Genomic DNA, 20,638 nt, shown 5'->3' on the forward strand with positions numbered 1-20,638 from the left:
GCACATTAGCCCTACAGCCTCTTAAACTGTTTTCCACTGACTCATTTGAAAAGTTTATCACCTACTATAAGCATCATGCCACCTATGTCGTGATATTATTCAGATATCTTGGTTTTGATTACATTATTATTGTGTAGTCTAGGTGTTCCAGGATAGGTAAATATACAGTAATTAAGAAATTTACGAGTTAGTCGAACGTCATCATCACCCTACTAAATTCAGTGAGGTGAGCAGAGGAGGAAGGAGTCCATTCAGCCAAGCACTAACAGCAGCAGTGTTGGGGATCTTTTGTACTTGTCTGAGACTAATTTATCTCATCTGTTTGTTCACTGTCTTTTTCTTCTTCCCTACCCCCACTCCTATCAATTTTCATACAGTAAGTGTCAGGAAGCATTCCCAGCATCACCATCATCCATTTCCTCTTGTTTTGCTCTCTGGAAATGAACAGGTCCAGCTATTCAGCAATCTCATCAGTGGAAGAAGAAAATGATCATCGTTTAATCAGCAAGTACCACGGGGTGTCCATCATTATTATATCCTTCCTCACCCTCCTCTTCTTCAGGATAAGCATTCCCAAGTCCTTTACCCACTTTTCAATTGTTTCTGATAGAGCCAATTTTTGAAAACTTTACAATATGTTGGTTTTCTATATTTTCTACATTTTCTCTGTATCTCTTATAGTCCTAAAGTGGATATATAACTACTTCGAAAGGTTTAGGCCACTATCTAACCACTCCAATCAAACATCTTGATTTTTCTGCTCATCATTCTAGCAGCATCAGCTAGATTAACAGAGAAAATAAACTCCAAAGGATGAGATAGTTCATTTAGAGATCTTTCCTGTGAGAGAAAATATCGGCCTTAAAATAGAAAATACCTCCACACACACAAATTCCAATAAGTGAAATATTGTTCACAAGTTTAAAGAAGACTGCTCTAAATCCAGGTTTTATATAGAAAAACAATATTTTAAAAGCTATGCATAAGCTGATTCCTTGTTAAAGGTAAAAATCAAATGTTCTCTCAGTGATAGAAATTCTTTAGGTTACTATGCAATTTTTATATTTTAAGCACAATTAATATTTGTCACTAAGTTTACTGAATTGTTAATTTGAATTTATCTAGATTATAAAATTTAGCATTTATGATTAAATTTTCCAGAGATGGATTGTAAGTCGGGAAGACAAGAGACAAGCATATTACAGATGGAAGTTCTTACCATAGCCCAGCTGAGAGATAATAAAGTCAAATTCCTCAATGCTGTGGATACTTGCTAGGTCACCACCCTCCTTCCTACATGCTCTTAAGGCATCTCTTTGGATTTTCTTCTCCTCTCTGTAAATCTTGTAACAGTGACCTGCATATGGCCACCACTGACTTGGGCAGTTGGTAGGCACATCACTTTCTAGAAAAAAAAAAAAAAAAGAGTTTGGAAAACACTTTAAAAGAGTTTTAATTGTAACAATATTTTCTATTAATATCATTCTCTATAGTAAACAGTTCATTATTATAGGCAAATACAGCTAATAGTTATTTTCTATTTTTTGGCATAGGTATTCATAAAACATAGAGAAGAATGTGTTTGATATTAGACTAAAAATGATATGGAAGCCATCTTTCACTATAAAATGAAGCCAAATGAGAAATCTATTTTACTTTTCAATTATGCATACAAGTCCACATGAAGATACAATAGATCATCTCTTTTTGTATTTTATCATCAGCAGACCTGTCCTAGCCATGTCCTATAAATATATTGGAGGCACAGATTTCAAGGGGACTTCCCTGGTGGTCCAGTGGTTAAGAATCTGCCTTGCAATGCAGGGGACATGGGTTTGATCCCTGGTTGGGGAACTAAGATCCCACATGCCACGGGGCAACTAAGCCTGTGTGCCACAACTAGACAGTCCGTGCTCTGCAACAAAGATATTGCATGCTGCAACTGAGACCCAGTGCAGCCAAATAAGTAAATCTTTCAAAAAGATTTCAATGTACTTCTCTTCTATGGACATTAGGGAGCCACTCATTCCTCAGAGGAGGGCAAAACTCATAATGCAATCAGGAGAAAAATGTGTTGACACAGGGCACAGAATGGGTAGGAGGTAGGGGGGTCACCAAGGAGCTTCTGAAACCATGGTACTGTGAGCTGGCCACCTGTGCCTCTGAACCAACTCACTGCCACTGACTTTTTCCCAGAAGATGACATGTGACATTGCAGAAATCACAAGGATTTCAATTCCAAAGTCTTTCAGCCAAAATCTGAATTTGCCATGAGCAAATCACATCACATGAACCAAACTATCCATATATATAAAAAATTGTAAATAATATTAATACTAATATTAAACTACCCATCCTCACTGTGTTCTTCTGCACTGGAAAACATTTGAGATAATATGACTATAAATTATAAACATGACAACAATGATGATTTCATCAAATCAGTACTAGTGACCAATATCCTGTTTGTTGCTACTAACAGTTAGGGTCAAATTTCATAACCTTGATGATTGATACATTACAAACATGTTCTATAATAGTAATGAGTGGGGGAAGGGACAGTAACGACATCTGAAGGCAGGAGACTCACTTTATTTGTCCCCATACGTCCTAAAATGACATAGGGCCTGGCACAGAATAAATGTGATGAATATTTGTCAGGAAAATAATTGAAGTTATATTTAATACACAAAGCTTATTATTACCATTTTATGGATACTATTTTAGAGAGCAACTGAGCAATATATCCTGCTTAAAGAGGAACTATATTGTCAAATAAATGTCAATCTCTATAAGTTTGATATGAAATATTCTCAAATGTACTGCCTTAGTAAAGTTTCAATATAAGGTATCTTTGTCATTTGTTTGATGCATTGGTCCAATATTCTCTCAAAGTCTGCGACTGTTTGCATCACCTTTGTATAGGCTCAAGATTTTGTGTACAATCATCATTCAAGTAAATAGCAGTCCTGATATTCAAACACTGTATTATTATAATAGAAAAATGCATATGTTAATTGTTAACTAGAATATAATTGCTTTACAATGTTGTGTTTATCTCTGCTATACAACAGTGGGAATCAGCTGTATGCATACATACATTCCCTGCCTCTTGGACCTCCCACTGCCCTCATCCCATCCCCTAGGTCATCACAGAGCACCGGACTGAGCTCCCTGTGCTATGCAGCAGCTTCCCACCAGCTGTTTTACACATGGTACACATGTCAGTGCTGCTGCCAATTCATCCCACCCTCTCGTTCCCTTTCACCCCATATCCTCAAGTCTGTTCTTTACGTCTGCATCAAAAAATGCATATTTTTAGAAAATACTCCTTCTACACAGTTCCAGTAGTTACCAAGAAAAAAAAAGTTTAGTATTTCTCTGGAGCCCTCTGGTGGGATATTTTAATTTTGCTGCCCAAGAAGCTGAAAATAATGCCAGCATATTCTAAGGGCTTCAAAAACTAAACAGATAAACTTCTAAAATATTAAAAAATATGAGAACAACCAATGAAGAGGGGTTACCTGGGGCAGACACAAAAGATGGCTTGTTTCTCTAGAGCAATGCTATCTGATTGAGGCATAAGGAAATCCACAAATGGAAGCCACCTATGGAATTCTAAATTTGCTAGTTCCCAAGTCAGGAGAAACAGGTAGCTTTCATTTTAAATATATCTTATTTAACCCAATATATTCAAAACATGATCATATAATCAATTAAAAATAATGAAGTAGTTAACTTTTTTGTCATGCTCTGTCTTGGAAGTCCAGTGCATATTTTATACCTATAGCATAACTCTCTTGGAACTAGCTGTGTTTCACGTGTTCAGTGATCACATGTGGTTAGAGGCTACTGAACTGGACAGTATGGCCCCAGAGACCCAGGGATCATGGATGAACAGGGAGGCATTTCAAGGACAAATAGTACGTGAGGTGGAACTCTTGCCCAAGAGAGTCACCAACTGTGTGTGCTTCATAATCCTCTTTGTTTTTTCAAACTCAGGCTTATTTGAGTGTATAAATAAGACAGAATGCTAATCCAGGAAGTACAGAAAATTTAAAAACTAATGAAAAGTGAAAGTTAACAAGTGAAGTAAGGCATGTAACCCAGCAGGACTTTATGGGGCCTTCAACAGACCCCACTCCCACATCCTCAGCTGTAACTTGTCTCTGAAATACCTAGACAACAGTGTCTTCTGAGTGTTTAATAAGTTGTTTTACAGATGCTAAAACCACCACCAAATGAAAGAAATTAACTACTTGATTATCATGGGCATGTAGCCCTCAGACCTGTTGGTGCCCAAGGATTGATAATATTAACCCCTGTGACCCTGCCCTGATACCTCACTATCAACCAGAGAATTGTACCCGAGCTTATCACATACCCTGCAATCCACCTCCCTTACGTAGCTTTTAAAGATGCTTTGCTGACCTGCTGTATAGCACAGGGACCTCAGGTCAGTGCTTTGTGATAATCTAGAGGGGTAGGATTGGAGGGGCAGGGAGTTGACAATGGAAAGGAGACTCAAGAGGGAAGGGGTATATGTATACATATAGCCAATTCACTTTGTTGTGCAGCAGAAACTAACACAACATTGTAAAGCAATCATACTCCAATGTAAATAAATAAATAAAAATGCTTTGCTGAAACATATTGAGGATTTAAGTGTTTTGCACACTAGCTGCCCTAGACTCCTTGCTTGTCACCTGCAATAAACACTGCGCTTTCCTTCACAGCAACCTAATGTCAGTACATTGGCTTTACCGTGCATGGGCTAGCAGACCCAAGTTTGGTTCGGTAACAGGCCTTGTAGAGATATAAGAATAATGGACTGAGTGCTTGACAATATAAACAAGTATTCACAAGGAGAACAAGTATTATTAGTATTTCTACTTAATAGGTAGGAAACTATAACTGGAGGGTTAAGGAACAAAGTCAAGTTATAGAATTCTGCCTACTATACCAGGGATGATAAAACCACCATTCTCCTCTTTCCCAAAGTGGCAATTCCAAATCTTCTGAAGGAGAATTATATGAGCTCTTCCAAGAGGGAGGATTATACTATTTATCATATAGAAGGAAGAGAGGAGATGAAATATAAAAATTACTGAAGTCTCTCTAAGGCATGCCCACAGTTATAAGGGTGAACCTGTAAAGTATAATCAAACCCAATAATGGGACCTTCATCTATATCCATTGGCAATCTCTGCCATATTTGTATCCATTAAAGTTCCAAACACACCTACACTCTGCTTCAGCAATTCCACTTCTAGGAATAATGAGACACATGAAACCACATAGGTATGTTTGGCAAAACTAATACAATTATGTAAAGTTTAAAAATAAAATAAAATTTAAAAAATAAAAAATAAAAAAAATAAAATTATTCACTGTAGCATTGCTTATAAAAATAAAAAAATGGAAGTAAACTAAAGCTCCATTAAGAGAGGACTAGTCAAAAAAAAATATGGTCTCTTCCTGCAATGGCTAATGTACAGCCATAAAAATGAACATAGAAGCTATTTATGTTCCAGAAGGAATAACACCCAACATTGTTATTAAGTGACAAAAGTAGAGCAAAGTGTATTATATGCTGCTATTTGTATAAAACAGACAAAAATAATTACAAACATATTTATTTATATAGTCATAGAATAACTAGGTAAGGATATACACTCAGACACAGTTATTCAGAGAATAAATGCATATTTGAATAAGACATTGGAGGAAATTATTATTTATCATGTCATACCTTGGACTTTCTAGCCATGTCAATCCTATTTTAAAATAAATGAAATTGCTTTTAAAAGTCATAGAGGAAAAAAAAAAGTCAAGAATGCCACACTATCAGATTTCCCAAGCAGAGAACATACATACATGCGTAAGTCTCTTTGAAGTTTTAAGTGTCTCTCCGAAACAGCTGATGGTGAAAAAAAGTGTAGTTAGTTTGCTTTTGCTTAGTGTGAAGAAGGAATGCAGTCTGGCCTTGGTGGTTTAATTCTTCTATAAAATTATAATAGAGAGCGTAATTGCCCTTTTTCCCCCTGGTCTAGCCTGTATATAGAATTCAGTTACTACTTCTGGGATGTTTTACTATATTTCGGTGAAGACTTCAGTTTATGTTAAACAAATAGCACTGGCTCCCAGATAGGCCATGACATAGCGAGGACATGATAAAACATCCTTTTCAGATATTGATTTCCTAGCTTGGGTTCCAGTCCTGTCACATGTGCACATTTTTTATAGCCCATGAATATCTTTTTCCTCACTGAAAATACATGAATAATAATACCTATCACCTAGGGCAGCTGTGAAGATAAAATTTTTATTAACAATTATTTATTTATTAAAATTTTTTTTATTAATGGATTTACTCCTGCTGGAACACTCGAGAACACTCTGGAAACGTTAGCAACCAACACAAAGACATTTGTAGGAATATCATTAAGTTACCTCCATAAATCATCAACCAAACCTGGCATTGCCGACAGTTAGGACTAGGCTGTCATTTGATCTCTAAATTATTTTATGTACTTCAGATCAAAAAGATCACTTACCTGAGGGAATAACAAAAGGATTTAAGGTGGTGTTGCCTTTTTTACAAATATAGCCTAGTTTCTGAACACACTGTAGATTTTCCCATTTAGCATTTTTCCCAGGATTAAGTGACACACAGCTTTTTCCTGGTTCTGCTGATGGACTTCCTTTGGAGAAAAAAATAAAATAAAATTAGGATAACTATAGTACGACAAGTAGATAGTCCCTCACAGCCTCATGTGTTTATCCTTGGCATTTAATGGATCCCCAGTTTTTTGCTACACATTCACAAAGAAATATTTACTGCCTACAGAGCAAAAGCTATGTTGGATACTATTTCTCTTTCTGTTGTTGGATCATCCCAGTACTTAAAATGTTGATTATACAAGTTTATTTCTTTGTTTTTTTTAAGACTTTTTTTTGATGTGGATCATCTTTACAGTTCTTATTGAATTTGTTACAATATTGCTTCTGCTTTATATTTTGGGTTTTTTTTTTTTTTTTTGGCTGCAAGGCACATGGGATCCCAACTCTCTAACCAGGGACTGAACCTGCACCCCATACACTGGAAGGCAAAATCCCAACCACTGGCCCAAGGAAGCCTCAGTAAGTTTACTTCTTTGAAATAACTTTTTCCCCCAACGAAATTAAATAATAAAGCTAAATCTTAAACACTGAACAATTTTCACACTGGGCTATTTTATGTGTGAAAGTGTTAGTCACTCAGTCGTGTCTGACTGTTTGCAATCCCATGGACTGAGCCTGCCAGAATCCCCTGTGCATGGAATTTTTCCAGGCAAGAATACTGGAGTGGGTTGCCATTTCTTATTCCAGGAGATCTTCCTAAACCAAGGATTGAACCCAGGTCTTCTGCACTGCAGGTGGATTCTTTACCATCTTAACCACCAGGGAAGCCCCTCATTTTATGTATGATAGGGGGGTAAATAACAAGAGTTTGTTGTGTGGATCACAACAAACTGTGGAAAATTCTTAAAAGATGGGAATACCAGACCACCTGGCCTGCCTCTTGAGAAACCTGTATCCAGGTCAGGAAGCAACAGTTAGAACTGGACATGGAACAACAACTTTCCTATTCCTTCCAAATAGGGAAAGGAGTAAGTCAAGGCTGTATATTGTCACCATGCTTATTTAACTTATATGCAGAGTACATCATGAGAAATGCTGGGCTGGATGAAGCACAAGCTGGAATCAAGATTGCTTGGAGAAATATCAATAACCTCAGATAAGCAGAAGACAACACCCTTACGGCAGAAAGCAAAGAACTAAAGCACCTCTTGATTAAAGTGAAAGAGGAGAGTGAAAAAGTTGGCTTAAAACTCAACATCCAAAAAACTAAGATCATGGCATCTGGTCCCATCACTTCACGGCAAATAGATGGGGAAACAATGGAAACAGTGACAGACTTTACTTTTGGGGGGCTCCAAAATCACTGCAGATGGTGACTGCAGCCAGGAAATTAAAAGACGCTTGTTCCTTGGAAGAAAAGTTGTGACCAACCTAGACAGTATATTAAAAAGCAGATATATTACTTTGCCAACAAAGGTCCATCTAGTCAAAGCTATGGTTTTTCCAGTGGTCATGTACGGATGTGAGAGTTGGGCTATAAAGAAAGTTGAGTGCTGAAGAATTGATGCTTGTGAACTGTGGTATTGGAGAAGATTTTTGAGAGTCCCTTGGACTGCAGGGAGATCCAACCTGTCCATCCTAAAGGGAATCAGTCCTGAATATTCATTGGAAGGACTGATGCTGAAGGTGAAACTCCAATACTTTGGCCACCTGATGAGAAGAACTGACTCATTTGAAAAGACCCTAATACTGGGAAAGATTGAGGGCAGGAGGAGAAGGGGATGACAGAGGATGAGATGGTTGGATGGCATCACCGACTAAATGGACATGAGTTTGAGTAAACTCCAGAAGTTGGTGATGGACAGGGAGGCCTGGCATGCTGCAGTCCATGGGGTCACAAAGAGTTGGATACAACTGAGCGACTGAACTGACTGAAGAACACAATATTTCAAACTAGCCATATTCTACATAGTCAATACCCTCCCAAAAACCTAAGTCAAGCTAACTGTGAGGAACAGCTTAGAGACTACCTGGACATGGGAAAGTTTTCTACAGTTAGAAAGAAGAGGCACGAAAGATGGCAATAGGAGGAGAAAAAGAAAAGAATGTCACCAAAAATGCAAGTCCGTGTGCCCCGATGCACAGGGAGGACAAACAATACTAAAAACATTGGAGTTTGGAACAGAGAATTGTTTACTGTAGGACCGTGTAAGAGGATAGGTGTCTCATGCCCCCAAGAACCCCAAAGTTACTGAAGTCCCCGCTTAGTCCATCAGTCATGTCCAACTCTTTGTGACCCCATGGACTGTACCCCACCAGGCTCCTCTGTGGGATTCTCCAGGCAAGGGATCTCTGACCCAGCGATTGAACCCATATGTCTTGGATTGCAGGCAGGTTCTTTACTGTCTGAGCCATCAGGGAAGCAAATATGTACCAAACAAACGTTATTCTCTGTCCTGATAAAAAAGGCACAACTTTGACTCTCCAAGGTCCCAGTCCTGGCTAAGCAGAAGCAGAGCTCAGTTGATGGCTCCCAGTCCTGGCTAAGCAGAGGCAGAGCTCAGTTGATGGCCCCCTCAGGGCCAGGTCCCCTGACTCTGCCCAGCTGTCATCTCTGAAGGGAGCTAGGTATCCAGCCCAACTGGCCCTCAGGCTCCTCAGGCCACCCAAAGAGGGGAGACCAGGTCCCACAGACTGTGACCCAGGCAGACTGCCACCACCACAAGGTCGCAGAGGCAGGAATGGGGAAGAGGTTCACCGCTGCCTCAAGGCCCAGGCCAAGGCTAGCGGCTGGCCTTGGTGGGGGCTCTGGAGCCCAGCAAGACACAGCCCCCAGCCCTCTGGCCCAAGGCCAAGTGAGCTGAAGGGTCTCAGGGAGAAGACCGGGATCTACCTCAGACCACCACTCCACTGTTGTCTGAATCTCCTCACTGACTGTCCTTTCTTGATGGTTGGTTGCTTGTGGGCAGGGCCCCACTACAGCACCAACCAATGACTGAGCAGGACCACTAACGGGTGTTCCTTGACAGTTGGTTGCCAGTGGGAAAATTCCACTGAGGCACTGACCAATGGCTGAGCAGGACCTGTTGCCTGGTTACAGACTACAGAGTAATGACGGGCAGCAATGGCTGCTGTGCTAAGGGCTGCGCTTCTCTGCATGCACTTACAGGAAGAGCTGCTAGAAGTAGCAATGTGTGTTCAGTTGCTTCAGTCATGTCCATCTCTTTGTGACCCCATGGACTGTAGCCCATCAGGCTCCTCTGTCCGTGGGATTCTCCAGGCAAGAACACTGTAGTGGGTTGCCACACCCTCCTTAAGGGGATCTTACCCACCCAGGGATCAAGCCTGCATCTCCTGTAACTCTGCAATGCAGGTGGATTCTTTAGCTAAGCCAACTACTTCTAGGGAAGCCTAGAAGTAGTAATATGCCACCCTAAATGCTGACAAAGTATTCCCAAGAGCTCAGACTCTCTCTCAAGATTTTAAACTCAGCCTATTGAAGAATATTTTTAGCAGCTAACCTCTCATCCCACTGCTTACTAGAAAATGATTAAAACACCAGGTCAAGTCAGCTTGGCGAATGCACTTGATACAAGGATCAATACCCACATTTCTCATGCTTTTCTATCACTTTAATATATGATTTTAAAACCAGGACTGGAAAAGCTAGCTGCAGCTCCCAAGAGAAGACAGGATAATGAGTCACACTTTCTTTATGACTCTGCTTGGTCACTTCTGACATGTATACAAACTGGGTCTGCGCCACACTTTCCCTTCCTGCAAGATGGAATCACATTACCTGCTCCACAAAACCTTTGTCAAAAGTGTTTGGAAGTTGCTTGAATAGCACAGAAAGAAAAAACTGTTAGTGATGAGGATAAACCTTTTTAAATGTGTTGGTATTATGGCCAAACTTCCACTATAACTGAACTAACAGATAAGGTACCAGTACTAGAAAGAAACTTTCAAGAAACAATATTTTACAGCTAGTAGTACTTAACTAATATATAAACTATTAAATCATAGTGATATAGCTATTTACCAATAGAACACCAATACCAACTTTAATATATCAATATTTGTCTTAAATGGTTACTATAGTTACATATTTGCATTCATACTTCCATGTCATTTGTATAAAATATTGTTACTTAAAATGTAGATGCACTTTAATAGATGTATTACTTCGGAAGTACTAAACTGAATGCTGATTAAACAGTTTATACAATTAACCACTTCTAATATCCCACAAGGTTTCTAATTTTTGTTTGAAGAAACTCTCATTTCAGAAGTTGACTTAATCTCAAACCTACTTCTCAGGAATTTGATTTAGTAAGAAAGGACATCTCTTTTCTCATTAATATTCCAATTTTATTCCTCACTTTCACCAAAGTTAACCCCTCAATTTTCTCACTGAACTCTTAGAATGCAAGTGGTTAAATCTAACAATAACTGTCACTTCAAACTGAGTAATAAAATGATCTAACAATCTATAACAATTAAGCAGCAAAGAATAAACTCTAATCCTCCAATAAATTATTATTATCCAATCATCTGACTGAGTCAACTGGAAGTCTCCAATTTAATTTGACTGAATCAGAAGGCAGACAAATCAAATTCTCACTCATAAAAAAGCACATCTTATATTCCCCTGCAGCAACGCTTACTTCCCATATCCAGAGGAGAGCACAGCTAATGCTAATGACAGACTTGTGACCATCGTGCACTGAAGCAATACATTGAAAATCAAATTGCAGAGTAAAATCTAATATTTAAATCAACATATCTCCTCTAAAAAATCCCCTCTCACGTTTTAGCATATTCCAAATATCACCTACTTATTTCAAGCTTTTCTTTTTCTTTTCAATATCGTAAGACTGTAACATAGAAAGTGGAGAGTTTAATCCTCTAAGCCAAAAGCAAAATCATTCAATGGCTTTAAAAAGAACTCCGATCATATGAAAAAACACCACACCAGTATTTTCCATCACAGAAATGATAAATAGACATGACCCATCCTTTCCCACACCTACTGCAGACGTCACTAATCCTTTCCTGCACACTTTCCTAATAAATCAAGATTAGTACAGGATGGAGTGTGGGTTGGGAGTTTAGAATCATACTCAGTAGAGAATGCCTCAGGGGTCCCCAACTTCGGGGATCTAATGCCTGCTGATCTGAGGTGGGGCTAATATAATAACAACAGAAGTAAAGTTCACAATAAATGTAATGTTCTTGAATGACCCCCAAACCATCACTCCTCCTTCTTGGTCCATGAGAGAACTGTCTTTGACAAAACCAGTCCCTGGTGTCAAAAAGGCTGAGGACCACTGCCTCAGGAAGTGACTAACAAGGGTTGATATTGGTGGATAAGATGGAAGACTTTTTGTCATCACTGGTCCTTTGTTTTCTCAGAATAATTGCTGTATATGTAGTTGCATCTTTATCATTTAGTCTCCTTTTATATTCTGTTATCTCTCTGTCAAAGCTATGGTTTTCCCAGTAGTCATGTATGGATGTGAGAGTTGAACTGTAGAAAAGCTGAGCGCCAAAGAATTGATGCTTTTGAACTATGGTGTTGGAGAAGACTCTTGAGAGTCTTATTGGACAGCAAGGAGATCAAACCAGTCTCTTGAGAGTCTTCTTGGACAGCAAGGAGATCAAACAAGTCCATCCTAAAGGAAATCAGTCCTGAATATTCATTGAAAGGACTGATGCTGAAGCTGAAACTCCAATACTTTGGCCTCCTGATGGGAAGAACTGACTCATTTGAAAAGACCCTGATGCTGGGAAAGAATGAAGGTGGGAGGAGAAGGGGATGACAGAAGATGAGAAGGTTGGATGGCATCACCAACTCAATGGACATGAGTTTGAGTAAACTTCAGGAGTTGGTGATGGACATGGAAGCCTGGCATGCTGCAGTCCATGGGGTCACAAAGAGTCGGACATGACTGAGCAACTGAACTGAACTGAACCTCTATGTTATGACAATGAAGAAATTAGTTCAGAGCCTTCTCTGTCCTTCAAAAAACTGGAAAGCTATTGCAGGCTTGATTGTCCCCTGTGTTTTTTGACAACTAAACTACAAATTGTTAACAAAATTGTTCATGAATGATAATGCTAGTATGGAATATTACAACCTGTGGCTGGAATTATTTTTAATCCAACTCTATTTGATTAAAAACAGGAGAAAATGGTGTTAGCGTAGACTTTCAGATCATGATCACGATGACAGAAATATGGCAAATATCTCATGGCTCAAGATAATGAGAAATTCTCCAGCCCAAAATAATTTAAATTTCTTAAATTCATAGTGTGTGTATATGTAAATAAATATGCATAAAATCTTTGAATATAATATGTAGCATTATATATTATATAATATCTCATAAATATAAAATAAAATATTTGAATATAATACCTAGAGAATCAAGGATACTCTGAGAATATATACTTTTGAGTCCTGTATTGATTTGTGCTATAATTCTTCCAGACAAGTCCTTCTCCCAGAAAGCTGGAATATCCTTATAATTTTAGTGTATTCAAATCTAGCTGGCAGGTTTCTAAGCAAGGTAAGAAATGGACTGCATTTGATGAAGTCTCCCAATTATGCCCTTCATGATCTACACGTGAGCTGATGGAGATCTCCTAGGTACCAAGATAAATTAAATGTATATGAATTCAACCAGCTTAATCCCACTGAGTAAATCAGATGAACTTAATCCTACCTGGTAACCAGTTCAAATATCGGAACGGACTGCCCCCACTCCACTGCCATCCACTGTTGAAATTTAGACTGTTTAGTCCAATCCAGAGTCCTGAAGTCAGAGAATTGGTTAAACCTATATGACAGAAGCAAAACAAAAACTGTCACTCAGAAAAGATGGTGAAATAAAATTCAGAATTAAGTACTTGAATCAAAATTTATTAGAGAGAAGTCATGAAAATCATGTCTTGCAAATCTCCTCTGAGTAGCCTAACAACCTAAAAGCAAGTACAACTGTTACCTCCACTGACAGGAAGAGAAACTAAGTTAAGAACATAGATAAGCAAGGAATGTCCTTGTTGGGAGTCTAACTCAGATATGACCAGGCCTCAGCCCCCATCATGTTGATGACTATTACAGGATCATGTGAACATGCTTTTAATTTACAGAAGACTCTCTTAGACTATTTTCAAACCAAAATATGTTTAGTACATTTTAGAGAAAAAATAAGATTGATTCTGTATAAAAGTCACCATTTCCTATCATGAGAAGTTGAATACACATTTCAATCCATCACTCTTATTACCCTGCCCTCATATTTCAGAACTTACTCTCAAAATCTTTTATTGATATTTTTAAAAATCAGTTTTTTCCTCATGAAGATGATGATTAAAATCTAAACACTATGTGCTTGTTCTCCTGCAAACAATGTTTTATTTAGGTAGTTGCCCGTACGTGCTTACTTGCTTCAGTCCTGTCCGACTCTTGTGACCACATGGACTGTCCATGGGATACTCTAGGCAAGAATACTAGAGGGAGTTGCCATGCCCTCCTCCAGGGGATCTTCCCAATCCAGGGACCAAACCTGGGTCTCCTGCGTCTCCTGCATTGCAGGCAGATTCTTTACCATTGAGCCACTAGGGAAGCCCATTTAGGCAGTTAATAAATCCTAATTACAATGCTTCAAAGTCTGTGCTTGGCTTGAGATGGAATAAAAAACAAAACAGAAGCAACATGGACCTCAGCCCTCCTATGTTAAAAAACTCTAACCTTTTATTACTTATAACTTAAAAAAAATTAGATCTGTTGTTCTCTATATATTCTTTTTAGTTGATTAAAGAGTTAATGATAGCATATTGAAAAGCAGAGACATTACTTTGCCAACAAAGGTCCGTTTGGTCAAGGCTATGGTTTTTCCTGTGGTCATGTATGGATGTGAGAGTTGGACTGTGAAGAAATCTGAGCGCCGAGGAATTGATGCTTTTGAACTGTGGTGTTGGAGAAGACTCTTGAGAGTCCCTTGGACTGCAAGGAGATCCAACCAGTCCATTCTGAAGGAGATCAGCCCTGGGATTTCTTTGGGAGCAATGATGCTAAAGCTGAAACTCCAGTACTGTGGCCACTTGATGCAAAGAGTTGACTCATTGGAAAAGACTTTGATGCTGGGAGGGACTGGGGGCAAGAGGAAAAGGGGACGACAGAGGATGAGATGGCTAGATGGCATCACTGACCCGATGGACGTGAGTCTGAGTGAACTCCGGGAGCTGGTGATGGACAGGGAGGCCTGGCGTGCTGCGATTCATGGGGTTGCAAAGAGTCAGACACGACTGAGTGACTGAACTGAACTGAACTGAAGTGGCTCAGTGGTAAAGAATGCATCTGCCAATGCAGGAGACTTGGGTTTGATCCCTGAGTCAGGAAGATCCCCTGGACATGGAAACGGCAACCCACTCCAGTGTTCTTGCTTAGATAATCCCATGGACAGAGGAGCCTGTCAGGCTGCAGTCCATGGGATTGCAAAGAGTCAGACATGACTTAGCAACTAAAACCACCACTCCATGCTGAATTAGAGTTGACAAAAAGTGCAACTGACAAATTTCAAACTCTGTGTTAAATATGTCACTTAAATCTGATGAGTATCTTCCACAATTTTTTCTCTAATGTGTTTGTAATTTCATAAAGAAGATTACCAAATGTTTTTAGTATTATTACACAAAGCATCAATTCCACATGCTAAACTTTTTAATGTTTAATTTTTATGTATGCATTGTCTGAAACAGTTAATACTTACTTTTGAACTTAGTTATAAGACACAGTAATGTCCAATATTACACCATATTTTTCTTTTCTATACTGTGGTCCAATTTGTTCTCCAGCTACCACCATAGGAAACTGGCAAAAACAATCAGAGTAAACAAGCCAATTTCACTTCCTGTATCTTATTTCAGTTCTGCAAATCCTATTTGTGCACATACATAGTTATAAATCAGTTTCAAGAACTGAAGATTTAATTGAGTGTCCCAACATTTTTGAGGGCAGAAGTAGAAGAGACAATGAAGTGACGATGGGTGATGTAAGAATTGGCTGCTGGGCAGAGGCCGTTAACCCACCTGCTGCTGCTGCGGCTAAGTCGCTTCAGTCGTGTCCGACTCTGTGCGACCCCATAGATGGCAGCCCACCAGGCTCCCCCGTCCCTGGGATTCTCCAGGCAAGAACACTGGAGTGGGTTGCCATGTCCTTCTCCAATGCATGAAAGTGAAAAGTGAAAGGGAAGTCACTCAATCGTGCCTGACTCTTAGTGACCCCATGGACTGCAGCCCACCAGGCTCCTCCATCCATGGGATTTTCCAGGCAAGAGTACTGGAGTGGGGTGCCTTTGCCTTCAGCAGATAATGTGAAATCAGATTGCCAGTTTACTAGAATGAATTTTCTAGAACAAGGGGCTGTTGACATCTAAATTAAGAATTCTCCTTCATGCATTGGGGACCATCAGATCTTTGCTTATTTTGTGAGTGAGACCTGGGCAGAGTATAATGGAAAGACAGAGCTGAATTCCAATTCAGTTATTTTCTGAACATCTGGAATAAGGCAAAATTCTTAACTCATCCCTCCTTCTGTTACTTTGTCTATAAAGTGAAGACAGTAATTCTTATTTACCAGTTTTAGCATCAGCTTTAGAAATAAAGCTGTGTCTGACACACAAAAGCTGTTTAATAAATAATAGCTGATTTGATCTCAGAGTCATTAAAGAGGCTTATACCTTTGTGTCAAATGAAATTTACTCTTAAAAATTCTCACATAAAATAAATCATATTTTATTTTAAAAGTATAACTATTGTATTTGTGGCTTTTAAAAAATTTTAGTGATCTACTTCCCAGAATGGAGTGAATGACAATCCCCTACTCACACCTTCATTTTCTAGAGTCTTCGCCAATTTATGCCAATAAATTCCAAATGTCATGAATACCTTCTTTCCAGAAAAACAAAAGTCTGTATTAATTTTTAAATTCTCCCTCAGACTCCTTTTGTCCCCTCATGCTTGGTATTTCTGACTTAAGGAAAAGCAGGAGGGACTTCCCTGGTGGTACAAAGGTTAAGATTCCGTGCTTCCAATGCAGAGGCATGGGTTTGATCTTTTGTCAGGGAACTAAGATGCTGTGTGGTATGACTAAAAATTAAAAAAAAAAAAAAAGAAAAGAAAAGGCAGGAAATGCTACACATCTCATTGGAGAAGTCATTCTTACCCGGATTTCAATTCAAATTTGCTGACTGAAATTCCAGAGGCTTGGATGAGATTCAACTAAGTATCTGAGGTGAACTCTGCCTCGAAATCTCTTTGGGCTTGTTTGCTCCCCTAAGGACACAATAATAGCCCTTGCTGATTAGGGAAGCATTTCCTGCAGCCAGCGCCCGATAGCAGAGCTGGAGCCGGAAATGTGGAAGTGAGTGGAGGGCTGGGGCAGTGATGCTGTCCTGCCCACGTGGCCCCTTTGCTCTAGGCAGCCGGAAAGAGAGTCCAAAAGTAACCTGTGCTCTGTCCCTTCGCTTCTGGAAAGCCAGAAAACAAGCAAAACTCAGAAGAGTCAAGATAACACAACACACAAACAGATCCATTAAAAAAAAAAAAAAAAAAGCCAACTGAAACCATTTCAACTGATAGAGTTTTCTCTCACCCATGCAAGCCAGCACACATCACAACAGGATTGTCTCAGCTCATCATTTCTCTTCATCGTCTACATAAATTTCATCTATCTCTGTCTGTTTTCCTTTTCTCCTTATCTTGATACATGGTTATAAACATTGATCCCTCTGTACTTTGTCCCAACACTACATACAAAGGCCCCAAAGACCAACACAGACCAGGACAACACCCCTAGTGAGGTCACAGTGCTTTTCTGTCATCAGTTTCCTTAATAACGCCGGAAAGAAAATGGCTGCTGCAGTTACTCTACTAGGAAAAATGTTGTACTTGGTGTTTTCAAAGTTGTACTTGGTGCCTAACTATCGCAACAAAGCTTTCATTACAGTGGAGCCAGTTTTCATGATTTAGTCCTCAGAAATGGGCAAGAAGCAGAAAAATCTTTCCTAATAATGCCTTGTATATTTCACAAAGTTGTACTAAAATATAATGCATGTTACTTTTTTTTCTAACTAAAATAGGATGCAACCAACATCTTCAAATTCAGTTTAAAAATAGTAACTTATAGGAGAAATGTGTTTCACTTGATGGAGATATCATCCAAAAAGAGTTGGAGAAAGCAAAGTCCTAGATAATGAGGTAAGGCTGAGGACAACTCTGTCCCCCATACCAGGTAACACACACTTTCCTCCCTTAACAGATGATGTCACTGCAGCATAGAAGCCTCAGGTATTACCCCCAAGGCCCCCCACCTTCACAGATCAGGGGCTCAGGCAGTCAGGCTCCTAAGTCTGTGCCCTACACCTCTGAGCTCTGCTGCCTGCTGTCCAGGTAGATGGAATCAGTAGGTGTTTTTGACACAGCGGGTACTGAATATAGTGTTTTACCAAGTGTGGTCCTCATCCACTTGCCCCAGAATCACCTGGAAAATTGATCATATGCAGATTCCTGGGCTCCCACATTACACCTACTAATCTACATTCTCTGGGGGTGTGCACCCAGGCAGCTTCACTTTAACAAAGTTCCCTAGTGATGGATAAGCAACTTCACACTTAAGAACCACTGTCTTCTTGCCATAAACTGACCACTGGTCCAAATGTGAGGCTGAATTTCTAAATAATTGCTTTTCTTGTGTTGCATCCTCATTTGTCAGTTAGCAAATATTCTTCAATACTGTCTTCCTTGGAAGGTTCTGCTGTGAATCTCTCTGGGGGTGGGGACATACCTAGTCACAAGACATCCCTCACTTTCAGCTGTCTGCTTCTCCAATCCTTTTTCTACACAGCATTCAGTTTGCTCTCTCCGTGGCATTTAATGATAATTTGTATTTATTTGTTTGTTTTCTTGTTTATGTGTTTTCCCTATTGAACTTTAAGCTCCATGTGGACAGGATATGACTGGCTTTGGTATCATTATGTCCCTAAGACCTAGAACAGTGCCCCATGCACAGATACCACCTTGTAGAATGATGAATGAATTTAAAACGAATGAATATTAGGGGAAGTAGAACATATATAAGTAACTTTTATAAAACTGGTAGACAAATAAGAGAAATGCAGACAGAAAGGGAGAAGATGGCCTTTCAACTGGATAACATGTGGGAAATCCCAGATACAAAAAATGCCATGGAAACAGATGTGGAGGTGAGAAAGTATGAGACATTAGATGAGAAATCCAAAACTTTTCTTTTGTCAAGACTGTGAAAAGCACAATGGGGAGCAGCACTCAGTGGACAGTTGACAGCCCTTGGAAGTCAGGCAAAGATGTGTTGTTAATTATTTGATAAGAAACGAGAAGCCACTAAGGGTTTTTTCAACATGGTGGTGACTGGAACAGAGATAGATTAAGCTAGAAGCAGGGTCAAGGTGAATGAGAGGAGAGATTCTAGAGCAGGAAATGGGGGATGCTCTTAATCTCATACTTATTTCTGGTCCTGATCTCTCTGTTCCCCGAGTGTGGATTACAGAAGTTAAAACAGAACTTCTCATCTCAAGCAAACACTAATTCTTTTCATTTTCACATATAAACAAATGCTTAAAAAAAAAAATTGTAGAAACAGTAAGACCTGAAAACCAGTAGTCTGGGAATTTGAGAGCTAGGAGGTCAAAAAAAAAACACACCAGCTCTTGTCCCTGTTTGTGGTGGGAGTAAATTCTTCAATGCTAATGGAAAACCACTGACTTGAGGCTACACCTAGAATACCTGACCTGTCTGGCACCCATGTCTTGTGTCTAAAACATTGCTAACTGATCATGGCATCTTCTACTCTGAGCCCAGATTAATCCTCAGAATCCTTCTCAGCACAGGTTCCAGACACTGTCACAACTAATAGAAGAAAGCTGGCTACGTTCAAGAGGGAGGGGACATATGTATACCTATGGCTGATTCATGTTGATGTTTGACAGAGAGCAACAAAATTATGTAAAGCAATATCCTTCAATTAAAAAGTAAACAAATTTTAAAAAGTTGGGTCATGAGACAAAACCTATTTGTCACTTCAGGTGTCTTTTACAGGTTTCACATTTGTCATGCCTTCTGCACCATCTGTTTAGGACTGACTCGATCATGATATCCATAATTATTTGTGCTATCTGCTTTTAAGTTAAACTGCAACCCACTCCAGTATTCTTGCCTGGAAAATTGCAAGGACAGAGGAGTCTGGCAGTCCATGGGGTCGCAAAGAGTTGGACACAACTGAGCAATTGAGCATGCACGCACACATAGAAAGACAACAATCATGACCTCACAACTTTGTTTTCATTTCACATCATTACCTGTCAGGTATGTCTGCTCGTGTATCTCTGTGATGCTCAAGAGTTCGGCATCCTGTTGTTGGCAGCTCTTCCTCGCCTGGTGCCAAGTTAAAGCAGCTTTGGAATTTATCTGATAGTAAATGCTGGTCAATGGATCCTTAGTCCATAAGCTTTCACTGCCTTCAACTGCAAAAGAAGCCAAAAGGAATTGATTACATTACCCAGGGAAAGGATTTTCAGGGAACAATATTGTTTAAACAATCTTGGTAGTACTAACGCCTAAAACATTGTATTTCTTTTCCTTTTATTCTTTCTTTTACTTAGGTTTAAAGTGACTATGAAATTGTCTTGACTTCTGAAATGAAGATGGGGAATTTTCCAAAGATCCACCGCATTGCATTTCTTTCATGTGCCTTAAGAAAGAAAGGAAAGATATTTGTCTGTTTTTCCATTAGGATGCTAGGGGTCAGATGAGTTGAGAAGTGAGGCAAATACAAAGATTAAGAACAGTGGTAACAGGGACTTCCCTGGTGATCTGGTGGCTAAGGGACTCACTTCCAGTGCAAGGGACTTGAACTCGGTCGGGTTCAACCCCTGGTCAGGGAACTAGATCCGGCATGCCTCAAGTAAGATGC

The 20,638-nt window shown here is 39.4% G+C and overlaps 1 protein-coding gene across 3 annotated transcripts in view; it reads right to left on the reverse strand.

Moving 5' to 3' along the window:
- Positions 1 to 20,638, reverse strand: part of MRC1 (mannose receptor C-type 1) — a 111,825-nt gene that overhangs the window by 67,575 nt on the left and 23,612 nt on the right. For all 3 annotated transcript variants that reach the window (XM_025264336.3, XM_025264335.3, XM_044928088.2), the window contains 4 exons: positions 20,025 to 20,189; positions 13,353 to 13,466; positions 6,558 to 6,704; positions 1,220 to 1,405 (listed from right to left, as the gene is read on the reverse strand). In XM_025264336.3, coding sequence (XP_025120121.2) covers positions 1,220 to 1,405; positions 6,558 to 6,704; positions 13,353 to 13,466; positions 20,025 to 20,189 — 612 coding nt within the window. The remainder of the gene's footprint in view (positions 1 to 1,219; positions 1,406 to 6,557; positions 6,705 to 13,352; positions 13,467 to 20,024; positions 20,190 to 20,638) is intronic.

The sequence above is a fragment of the Bubalus bubalis genome, chromosome 14, assembly GCF_019923935.1.
Source record: "Bubalus bubalis isolate 160015118507 breed Murrah chromosome 14, NDDB_SH_1, whole genome shotgun sequence".
NCBI classification, from domain to species: Eukaryota; Metazoa; Chordata; class Mammalia; order Artiodactyla; family Bovidae; genus Bubalus; species Bubalus bubalis.